The sequence below is a fragment of the Salmo salar genome, chromosome ssa21 (assembly GCF_905237065.1).
Source record: "Salmo salar chromosome ssa21, Ssal_v3.1, whole genome shotgun sequence".
NCBI classification, from domain to species: domain Eukaryota; kingdom Metazoa; phylum Chordata; class Actinopteri; order Salmoniformes; family Salmonidae; genus Salmo; species Salmo salar.
In genome coordinates, this window is record NC_059462.1 from 10,068,977 (window position 1) to 10,081,230 (window position 12,254).

General features: G+C 40.0%; 1 protein-coding gene across 2 annotated transcripts in view; it reads left to right on the forward strand.

The window, feature by feature from the left end:
• LOC106581700 (inactive dipeptidyl peptidase 10) overlaps positions 1-12,254 on the forward strand; it is a 318,157-nt gene that overhangs the window by 149,813 nt on the left and 156,090 nt on the right. Inside the window, exon 1 of one of the 2 annotated variants that reach the window (XM_014163943.2) lies at positions 5,593-6,011. The exons of the other annotated variant lie outside the window; for it this stretch is intronic. Coding sequence (XP_014019418.1) covers positions 5,943-6,011 — 69 coding nt within the window. The 5' untranslated portion in view covers positions 5,593-5,942. Of the gene's footprint in view, positions 1-5,592; positions 6,012-12,254 lie in introns of those variants that run through there. 2 annotated transcript variants of the gene reach the window in all.

The window sequence follows — 12,254 nt, forward strand, 5'->3', positions numbered from 1 at the left end:
ATTCTCAATTGGATTGAGGTCTGGGCTTTGAATAAGCCATTCCAAGACATTTAAATGTTTCCCCTTAAACCACTCGGTGGTTGCTTTAGGGTCATTGACCTGCTGGAAGGTGAACCTCCGTCCCAGCCTCAAATCTTTGGAAGACTGATACAGGTTTCCTCAAGAATTTCCATGTATTTAGTAACATCCATCATTCCTTCAATTCTGACCAGTTTCCCAGTCCCTGTCGATGAAAAACATCCCCACAGCATGATGCTGCCACCACGCTTCACTGTGGGGATGGTGTTCTCGGGGTGATGAGAGGTGTTGGGTTTGCACCGTTGGGTTTGCGCCAGACATAGCATTTTCCTTGATGGCCAAAAGGCTCAATTTTAGTTTCATCTGACCAGAGTACCTTCTTCTACATGTTTGGGGAGTCTCCTACATGACTTTTGGTGAACACGCAAACGCGTTTGATTTTTTTTTCTTTAAGCAATGGCTTTTTTTCTGGCCACTTCCATAAAGCCCAGCTCTGCGGAGTGTATGGCTTAAAGTGGTCCTATGGACAAATACTCCAATTTCCACCGTGGAGCTTTGCAGCTCCTTCAGGGTTATCTTTGGTCTCTATGTTGCCTCTCTGATTAAAGCCCTCCTTGCCTGGTCCATGAGTTTTGGTGGGCGGCCCTCTCTTGGCAGGTTTGTTGTGGTGCCATATTCTTTCTATTTTTTAATAATGGATTTAATGGTGCTCCGTAGGATGTTCAAAGTTTCTGATATTTTTGATCTGTACTTCTCCACAACTTTGTCCCTGACCTGTTTGGAGAGTTCCTGGGTCTTCGTGGTGCCGCTTGCTTGGTGGTGCCCCTTGCTTAGTGGTGTTGCAGACTCTGGGGCCTTTCAGAACAGGTGTATATATACTGAGATCATGTGACAGATCATGTGACACTTAGATTGCACACAGGTGGACTTTATTTAACTAATTATGTTACTTCTGAAGGTAATTGGTTGCACCAGATCTTATTTAGGGGCTTCATAGCAAAGGGGGTGAATACATATGCACACACCACTTTTCCTTTTATTTTTTTTTTTTTTGAAACAAGTAATTTTTTTCATTTCATTTCACCAATTTGGACTATTTTGTGTATGTCCATTACATGAAATCCAAATAAAAATCTATTCAAATTACAGGTTGTAATGCAACAAAATAGGAAAAACGCCAAGGGGGATGAATACTTTTGCAGGGCACTGTACATTCTTCTATAGTCAATGAATTAATTAATCCACTAGTCAATAAATCTGAATGGCAGTGTTGCCAGTGCACTCACTCTGTGGATGATGTCTTGGGCAGTGTGAGAGATTAGCGATCCCCATTTAATGAGAAGGAGCCGTCCAAATTGGTGGAGGAGGGGGATGAAGGGGGGTTAGCTGGGGGTTATAGGAGGAAAAGGGGAACGGACTAAACTGAGGGTTTCGGAAATTAGATAAGCTGACCTCAGCTAAATCCCTAACTGGAGTTATTGCAGTTATTAAATCAAATCACATGGCTTGCTTGCTCAATGTATTTCCTCAGTTCAGAAGGAAACATGGTTTAAGAGTGATACCGACTAAATAATAAACACTGTCTATAGTGGAAGTATCAAATGGCAAAATAACATTTTGGAGAGATTCTTAATTAAAACCATAAAACTGCTTAATGACTGTAAAACTCTGCGTGCCTTTTAACAAGCACCACACACACACACACACACACACACACACACACAGGTTCTCCTCCACATACCTACTGTAACTGTTGTTAGTGAAATGTTAATCGGCAAATATCTTCCCATTCTTTGCAAATCCACACGTGTGTGAGTTTAAGTGAGCAACAGGGAGAGTGAGCCAGAAAGAAAGGGGAGAAACTTCACAACTCACCAAGGGAAGTTGAATTAGGACACAAGGTTTTTCGCCTGAAAAAAGGGTTGTTAAAGGACAAGTTCAAAGTTATTTGCTTTACAAACTTAAATTATTAGAAGTGATTCTATTTTGTTATTATTATTTTTTAAATGTTATTTAGTTTTGCCACAATTAATTGTAAATTTAGACATACATAGATCCACAAGACATATTGCACAACAGTTAAAACAGAAAAAGATGAGAAAAGAAAAATCATAAAACTCGACAAACATTAATTACATCACACTTGCTCAGACCCACATGTTGCCACCATATCAGTACTTATCCATATTTGTTCAATGTTTTGTTTATTTCTGATATTGTTTCTTATTTATTATCATAATCAATTGCCATTAGTTTCAGTCATTGGTTGTGTCCAATGCTTGCAAGTCTCTCCATAAGGCTTCAGATTGTGCTATGTTGTTTCTATCTGTAGCCAGATTATTTTTCCATATTTAAATAATAAAGCTTTTGATTCTTCCATTCTCTTAAAGTTTGGGTATCATTTGACTTCCAGTATTTAAGTAACAGCTTCTTCAATATAAGTGAGGAAAATTATATTATCCAACCCATTGGATATCTCACAGGTTAAAATTAGACGGGTTAAAATTATAGATTTTGATGGGGACTTTTTTATTATGTTTCAAAGTACATTTGTCTATGACTACCAAGATTCACTCTGTGTGACCCTGCAGTAAAAGGTTATTAACTAGCACCTAGTGCAAAGTTAGTTAATGGTTAGCATTCGACTAACTCATAAAATATATTGGGTAAAAATACATATATTTGGCGTGTCTCATATATATACACATGAAAATACAAATAATGTGCAAACAAAACCATTAGGAGCTAAAAGAAAATCTAATTTAAAATAAAATCATTTTGGCCACCATTTTGTCTCATACACTTACAAAACTATCCAGCTAGCCTTCATAAACACAGCAATGCAAATGCGCATGCAGCCCTGTGATGTTCTCCATGGGTATAATCTGTATTCGGGACCAATATGTAATAATATGAAATCACGTTGCTGCGACATGTTGAGGAGGTAGGACGATGACCAAATGCGATGGTTATGATATTACCTTCAGATTACGTTGCCACAATGTTGTGGGAAGGTAATTACATGACATTACCAATAATTTCCAATCCATTACGTTGGTCGTGGTTACGTAACTTGTTTGCTGGGAAGAGCTGCTTCTCATCAAACATATTCTACCAAAAATAAATCAACTCAGATTACATCAGTCAGATAAAAATGTAATTGTATTTGTCACATGCTTCATAAACAACAGGTGTAGACAAATAGTGAAATGCTTACTTACGGGCCCTTCCCAACAATTGTAGGGAGCTCGGTCGAATACCAATCAGTTACCATACCAAGCGGTGATACAGTCAGTCAAGATGCTCTCAATGTTGCAGCTGTAGAACCTTTTGAAATTTGAAGGGCCCATGTCGATTTTTTTCAGACAGTGGTCATTGGTAAACGTTTTTGACAGGGTGGTATCAGTAAAAGCAGGATCTGGCTTGTTCATTGTGACAGCGTGGGGTTCAGGACTTCAGCACGATGGACAGAATGCGCTCAGTAGCTGAAGAGGGTTCATGATTCAAATTGATAAATATTAACCAACCAATACCTAGCTATATGCCTTAATGTAGCCTATGGTGCTTAACTTGGACTGGAGCTGTCCAGCGCCCCGTACTGACACTTCACATTTTGGGGGAATTATGTACCTGCTCCTCTACAAAACAAAGTAGCTTATCTCTGGCCGAGATTCACACACCAAGCCGAAAAAGGTTGATCAAAGCAGAATATAGGTGGTATAGCAATGGAGAGTGGCCATTCATTTCCTGTTTCACTTTGTTCAAGTTTATTTTCCTCTAGTCTGTGAATCTGTGCGTGACAGTAAGCTGGTCAATATTGTGCAGATCTAAAATGAGCCAACCTGAATGCACATGATGCGCTTTTCCAAGTTGTCAAATGAGGGTTTGTTTGTAAGGTCATGGAAATTAGTTTCATAATTTTAGTTAATGTAATTCATGAAGGCACACTTTTAAATATTATCAATCACTTAAAAATCTACATATCAGCCATTATCAGAATGACCCTTAAGTGCGTGTCTGTGTGTGCTGTGTGTAGGAGTGCAAGTGGGCTGTTGCCTGAGGAGACAGCCCAACATTTCAGCAGCAGGTATATAATAATACAGACAACAGACTAACTAGATAGCCAATTCAAAACATAACTTGTAGCAGTTATCCCGCTTGTTAACAATAGCTAACTAAGCATTAATGTCGTTGTCGCCTTTCCACTGGCACTGCAGGAAGCCTAAATAAATCTGCACAGTTGGAAAACTGGGATTCCCCTCTATTAAATAGTAGCCATGTAATTGCAACAATGTTAAAAATATTCTAAGAATGGACTTACTGACAAATAACTCGCTGAGCATAGATCATCCCTGAAACATGAATATTTTAGCCTTATATATGTCTAGTTAGATACCTTGCTTTGAAGTATCCTACCTTATGCATGTGATCCCTGATTCATTGAATGAGTAAATTGTTGCCACCATATCAAGGGTGTCAACCATCCTCCAGGACAGCTACTGGGTGTGTAGACTTTTGTTCAAGCCCTGGTCTAACCACATTGTAGCCTAAACATCAGCTGCTCAACGGGACCTTGATAGGCAGACTTGGGTGTTCCAGGGCCCGGATCAAAAGCCAAGCCTGCACACCCAGGAGTTCTCCAGATGGAGGATTGACCACATGTTGATGTGACTAACGGTGCAGTTCTTCTTTGTGGGGGGTTAAATGTCTAAATGGGATCAGACACCGCAGCCTTCCAGTGTCACGTCCTGACCATAGTAAGTGGTTATTTTCTATGGTAGAGTAGGTCAGGGCGTGACGGGGGTGTTTGTCTATGTTTTGTATTTCTATGTTCAGTTTCTAGTGTTGTATTTCTATGTTGGTTTTGTTTGGTATGATCTCCAATTAGAGGCAGCTGGTCGTCATTGTCTCTAATTGGAGGTCATATTTAAGCTGATGTTTGTCCCACCTGTTTTTGTGGGTGATTATTTGTGAGTAGTGTTTGTTTCTCCTCTGCGTCACGGTTTGTTGTTTTGTAAATTTCAGTTATTTGATGTATTGCATAGTTTCACGGATTAAATATGTCCGCTCATTTTGACAACCGTGACATCCAGTCTCAATAATGCTTACTTTTTCATGTAGGTTATAATAATAGTCATGACAGTTTGGTTAAAAGTAATGGAGAAGTCATCAAACGTGTATGAATCCTTAACAGAGAATAATCAGAGGTCTCTATAGCATAATGTAATTTGTGAATGGCGGTGAACATAATATAATAGACCATCGGGGAAAAGGACAGTTCCTGCACTTCTTTTATCCCATGTCAAGCACTGTGCCTACCATCATCAACTGTACACACACACTGGGAAAACTAGAAGAATGTACAAGCTAATGCTTCGGCTATTAACATTCTGAAATAGAAAATATATGTAAATCATTTGCTCATTTGAGCTCTTTGGGTCGTCATTCAATTTATATTTTGTCAAACACGTAATCACCCCCACCCATTTTTACAGTGGGAACGCATCGGCATCAGATCACTCCGTTGCCCCATGCTCTCCTCCTCTCCTCCCCCTCCCAGTTCCTCACCACAGCCTCACCCTGGGTCACACGACTAGACGAGGACCGAGCAGTCAAGATCCCCTCGTTAGTCACTTGCAGACTGATAGAGGGGTATAGGCAGACAGTATATTTTCTGTGTTTAGGCTACTTAATTCTGACGACTGAATATTTTTCCCTCTCTTGAACATAATGTGGAGAGACAAGTGTTCTCGGCAGACATTCGAAGACCTAGCATAATTCATTCGTGACGGACCCCATTGCTGCATGCCTCCTGTTTAAGATTCTGCCGTTTTGACTAATCCACGGGACAGTGGGATCCGACTACAGAGCATCTTTAGAATTCACAGCGAGTTGAGTCCAAGTTCTTTTACCAGGAGTTTACCATGACAGCCACTAAGGAGGCGGCGCAGCCGAATCAGAGACAGAAGCCAGCGCCAAAGGATGATGAGGAGGTGGGCTTGCCAGTCTATCCACTTGCCAGGATCTGTGGTTAGGCTATTGAAGAGTTAATGAGCTCATTTCTATTTTATTATCATGTGTTCTCCATCAGTGTTACACAACTATGTGTCAAACGTATTTACTTTGTCTATTCTACAAGGTCAGTTAGGCTATATAATTATATAGTGTCCAAAATGTGATGCTGCAAATGAATGCCGGTTCTTGTGTGTGAGAAATAGGGGTCATATAACATCTGAATAGGCCTACTCTCTATCTTTTAGAACATGTTATATTCAGGAATATATTTCGTAGTCTACCGCAGGGGAGTGAAAGGATGTTTTTCACTTAGATTGTGGTTTAACTGTAGGCTATTAGATAGCCGGTGGCTTATTTACCCTATAGCTTTCTGTCCATGCGCTTATGTATCCTATGGCTTTCTGTCCATGCGCTTATTTACCCTATAGCTTTCTGTCCATGCGCTCCCAATCGTGCGAGAATATTAAAAGACTTTAAGCACTTGCGCTGCATATATCGCTATTATATAAATTAGTGGCTCTGTATGAAGAGCTTGTCAGCGGTAATGCCCGAGAGCAATGAGTGCTCTCGTGGGAATCGTGAAAACTTGCACTGCCAGAGATAGATAGAGAGGGAGACGGCGCCGAGAGCGTGCTCGGCTCGGGCAAGATTGTAATTCAGCGGTTGCCTCCTGTCAGCTTGGTCAGTGCTATCTTGTATCCGTGGGACCTCCCCACCCTAACCTAAACCTACCATTATCCTAACCCTTACCTTAACCATAACCCTTACCTAACCCTAACTATTTTCTGTATTTTGGGCATGCCAACCACAATTATCCAGGAGGCAGGCCTGACAATGATTATTGTCAGTATGTTCATGCAGTACAGATATCTCTCAGATATCATGTTCCAGTCTGCAATGTTTTTGTTCGGCATCTGCAATGTTTCTAGTTAAACATTTAAACGAGTGACATCAGTGTCTGGAGGAATGGTTGGAGCGTTGCAACTTAACAACTAGCGGCTGGTCGGTGCATCAACTGTAATTATTGATATTGCTTCCCTAAATGTTTAAATAACCCCCATGTGCAGTGTGGCACCCGCAAAAAGATCTTACAGACATTGCTATCCATCTGCTGTGATGTGGGTGGTCTCATATTGTATATTTTATTGTCTGTGGCCACCAGAATGTCAATTTTAAATGTCAGTTTTTGGTGTCACTTGCGGGGGTCTTACGAGTTTATTAAGCACCATGGACAGCACCCACAAATACGGTACCGCACCTCTGTTTCAGAGGGGTTGGGTTAAATGCGGAAGACACATTTCAGTTGAACAACTGGCTATGTATCCCCCTTTACCTTTCCATTTCCCTTCAAATCTAAGTCTCCAAGCAATGCTCTTCTTGTGCTTATGATGTAGCTTGTATGTTCTTGAGATGAAGGACACACTGCAGTCTGAACAGAAACTCAACCACACTGTAATACATACCAACATCCTTTATCTTATCTCTGAAATGCTGTTTTGCTCTAACCTTGAAAACTTCTGCTTCGATTGTAGGATGTTGTGTCAGGAGTACCATTTCATTTGCAGAGTTAATTTAATATGAAATGAGATTTTGATTGGGCCTGTCTGGAGTGACAGTTGGACATGCAGGGTTTGCACTTTTGTGATTATTTAATTGGTTCCATTGCACCAGGCATGCTCAATCAAGAACCCCCTACTTGAACCTAGGTCTGAGTAATTCATTCATGACCAACATGCAGTTTATATGTCACAGGATTGTAGTGACACGCAATGCCACATAGGCTATTTATGTCAGAGATTTCATGAGGCTCTCACTGACTGCGCCTGACTCGCTGACAGCCCTAGCAGATCAACCATCCACAACATTTAATTAGTGCATTGAGAGATATACAAATAGGGAAGGTGCAAATAACTTTTTTTATAATCTAGTTCCACTTCACTGTCAACTTTCCCATTTCCATTTTTCTTGTAATCATAACTGTTGCATGGGGATGGAGAATATTTTGATAAAAATTGTAAAAAAAAATACTTCTTTATAAGCCACAACAATCATATACATTTGTTTAGGCTTTGTGGTCCAACATTTTGGATTTGAAATGATACAATGACTATGAAGTTAAAGTGTAGACTGTCAGCTATAATTTGAGGATATTTCCGTGTGAACCATTTAGAAATTACAGCAGTTTTTGTACATAGTCCCCGCATTTTAGGAGACCAAAAGTATTGGGACAAATTCACTTGTGTTTTAAAGTAGTCAAAAGTTTAGTATTTGGTCCCATATTCCTAGTACGCAATGATAACATCAAGTTTGTGACTCTACAAACTTGTTGGATGCATTTGCTGTTTGTTTTGTTTGTGTTTCAGATTATTTTGTGCCCAATAGAAATGAATGGTAAATAATGTATTGTGTCATTTCAGATTCAATTTTATTGTAAATAAGAATAGAATATGTTTCTAAACACTTCTACACTAAATGTAGATGCTACCATTATTACGGATAATCATGAATGAATCGTGAATAATGATGAGTGAGAATGTTAGACTCACAAATATCATACCCCCAAGACATGCTAACCTCTCACCATTACAATAACAGTGGTATGATATTTGTGCTTGTTCTTGCAAGAATGTTTCAGATGAACTATACATTTAGATTGCCCGCATTAAGTACACGTTTTAAACCAACCAGTGATTTCTGTAAGGTAACAAGGTCAGATTGCACCTCTAACCGTTGGGGCAATGGCATACATACAGATTAATATTACACGTTTTTACAACCACGGGAGAGGAGAGGACAGGAGAGCGGAGTAGAGGAGGGTGGAGGATAAGGAGCGGAGAGGAGGACAGAGGAAAGGAGAGAGGGGAGGAGAAGAAGGTGAAGTGGAGAGGAGCGGAGCGGGATACTGCCAAATGGTTTTCAACATAGCCATAAGACTAGACTGCCAACGGACCTGGGGAGATGCTACATTTCAAACAACATAATGTAGTTTACATGTAGTTAACACAGCCTCTCAAAGAAATCCACAATGATTGTGAAAACAGGCCTCATTTGTTCCTTATCCAATTATCAAAAAATGGAAGTACTAACGTAACAAGCCAATGACAAAGAAATCATTGTATGGTATGTTCACGCTGGGATCATTATCATTTGGTAACATGGATGAGCCCTATTTATAGATTAATCTTAACCATGCTTCTGGATTTAGATGTGGCAAATGTAACAAACTTTTGACATATGTTCTTAATATTTTCCTGTGGGAATAAAACGGGAATATGAGGGAGTCTGTGGAGAGTTCGGTCTAATCTCTGATCAGAGGTGGAGAGCAGGCCGAACATTTAAGCCCTGTTTGTTTTGGTGTCAGTGTGTTGGGTCTGTGTTTTGTGTCTGTGTGCGTGGTGAATAAACAGCATATCTCCGTTACGCTAATCCACTCAAAGGCTGTTTTTCAGGATTAACCACATCACAAGATCACTGGCTTCAGATAGAGGAAGATGGGGTTGTGTTGTGTGTCTATGGCCCTATGTCCTCTCAGATATCCACAGGTGCATAGGGTGCGTGGGTGGGTTTGGAATTGGGGATTTGTTTTTCAGTAGTATTCAATGGGTCAATATATGTTGTTGTTTAGATGGGTGTTGGTGTAGACACACGGTTGTCTACTAATAATTCAATTACTTTTTTGTGTTCAGATGGGTTTCTGTTGGTGTGCCTAAAAGTTAAACCTATTTTAAAACATGTTGATGTGTCCATACGGATCAGGTTTGTGTCCTCTCTTGACATGGGTGCATATGCTTAAAGATGTGCCTGGTATTACTGTAGCTTAGTATGGGGGGGATATGTACCTTTCTCTCCCAACAATCTACATAAATCTCAATGACAAATTTGACCTTTTAGATAGATATGTACACCTCTAACTTATAAGGTGATACTTTACAACCTTAAAGTTATTCACTGGCACAGTAATTTGTTGCCTACTTACCGAGCTACAGTGAATTTAAAATAATTGCTTAGAGAGAGGTTGAAAATAAGAACCAAACTCCTGGAGCAGCAAACAGGGCTGAGGAACAAAAAGAGTAAATCAGTTGCATGAGCAGCCCTCTCAATCCAACTCCCACTGGCTTTGTCCTTCATTCTTGCTCCTCCGTTCTCCCTTAATTCGCCCCTCGCTGGTAATTTTATAGCTCAGTGGCTGCTGGATGCCCCAATGTCACCTATGTCGCCAAAAAAATAACGTAAAGTGAGGGACTCTTAAAGTGCAGAGCCTGTGAGTTTGACTGTGCGTGTGACGACAATCTCCACTCAGACACATTCAGTTGTGTCTCAATGAGCTTACCCTGTGGATGGCTCCCCCATTACGATTTTTTTGTTCAATTTGATTTCTCTAGAATAGATGAAAAACCTTCTTTTTTTATTGGAGGAAAATAGCTCAATTCTTATCCACGCTTTGAGCATAATTTGACTACGAATGTAGTCAGCTGTGTCTAATTGGCTTCAGTTAAATTTGATTGCAGGAGAGAAAAAGGCTTTAGCACATACCGTGTAATTTCAACCAAATCACATTTTAATTTGCGGTTGTGGATAATTCATTCAGATAGTAAAAGCTGATTAATATAATTACTCTATTGTCCTGCATACGCTTCTGCGGAGGTGGTCTGGGCTAATATTCAGACATTATATGGTCTAATACAGATGATTGCATCCTGTGAATGGCTATGTCTCAATTTGACTCGATGTTGCTAGAAAACATTTTCTGTTCTATGCACGTCATTGACTCCGTCCGTCTTTTTACTAACACCAATATCGATATCAAAATACACAAAAAACAATACAAGGGGGATTTGTTTTGGAATGAAATCATTGAGGGCTCGTATTTATTTTATATCTTGTTTGCTTTATAAACAATAAACATCACTTGGCATAGGAGATAAGAGAGTGAAGGAGTAGACATTCATAACAGATAATATGAACGCCATTGAGTGCAAACGTGTCATAGAATTGAATCACTTCTAGACACTTGACTTCAGCGCTAGACAATGACTATCACATGAAGCATCAAACATCGGTCATTAGAGCTCCGATAAACAAACAAGGAACCAAATAGGCCACCTATTCATTTGTGAATAGCACAGCTGCAACTCTCCATACCTACTGTGCTCAGCCACTCACATGAAAGAAAAACAGACTCGTAGATTGAGCTGTCTCACAATCAATGTTGAGAATTTAGTTTCATCAGGGCCCACTCATGTTTCCCTGTGTGTGTCATGGGCATGCTGGGTAGTGTAGTTTATACATTAGAGCCCCACTGTGGAGTATAGACAAGAATTCCAACAGTGGGTGAATGGCATGTAGAGGTGATCAATGTCCATTTTTGGAGTAGCTTCAACTTTAACCTCCGCCAAAAACTCGCACTTCGTACAAAGCTGCTGTGTATTGAATGTCTTGGTCGCTTATTGGAACGTGTTGTCTGTTCTTTGGTCCAAAAAAAAGTGTTCTGTTTATCCACTTCTCTTTGAGGCTTTAACTGTTGAAAGCATTCGTGAGGCATAGACTTGCATTGAGCAAGGTTCTGTGTTCTTGAGGCCAGTCATGTATGGACACCCAAGGTGTATATTACAGTAAATACGTGACAGGGTAATGTTGTGCTGTATGTTGTGTGGTGGTTTGCGTGGTGTTGTGATGTGATCATTGGCAAATGTTCAATTATCAGGGTACTGGTGGGTCTTGGGTACAGATGGATCAGATGCATCTCATTACAGAAATAACTAACACCTTAAGGTGTTGTACTGTCTACTTTGAAGTAAAAACAGTCTACAAAGAATGACTTATAGTTGAGCCATACTCTACCAACTGTCATAGTCCTATAGACAAATCAGGAATCAGTAAACATTGAATTGGCTTTAGCAGATACTTTCAGTACATACAGTGACTTCAGAAAGTATTCACACCTCTTTACTTATTCCACATTTTGTTGTGTTACAGCAGGGCTGCCAACTTTTGAAGAAAGCTTAGAGTGAGATTTGCTATGTGAATTTCATTGCCCACTGGCACAACCCCTAGATGGGAAATGTTACTGTTTAAAGCTAATTTCCTTCAATTCCATGCATTTTGACATGGCTTAGGCATATGACCAGGGTGGAAATAAAAAAATAAAAACCACAGGTGACGTATATTCAGAATGCTTTGAACATTAAATGAACACTCACAATTCGACAACTTTGTGACGA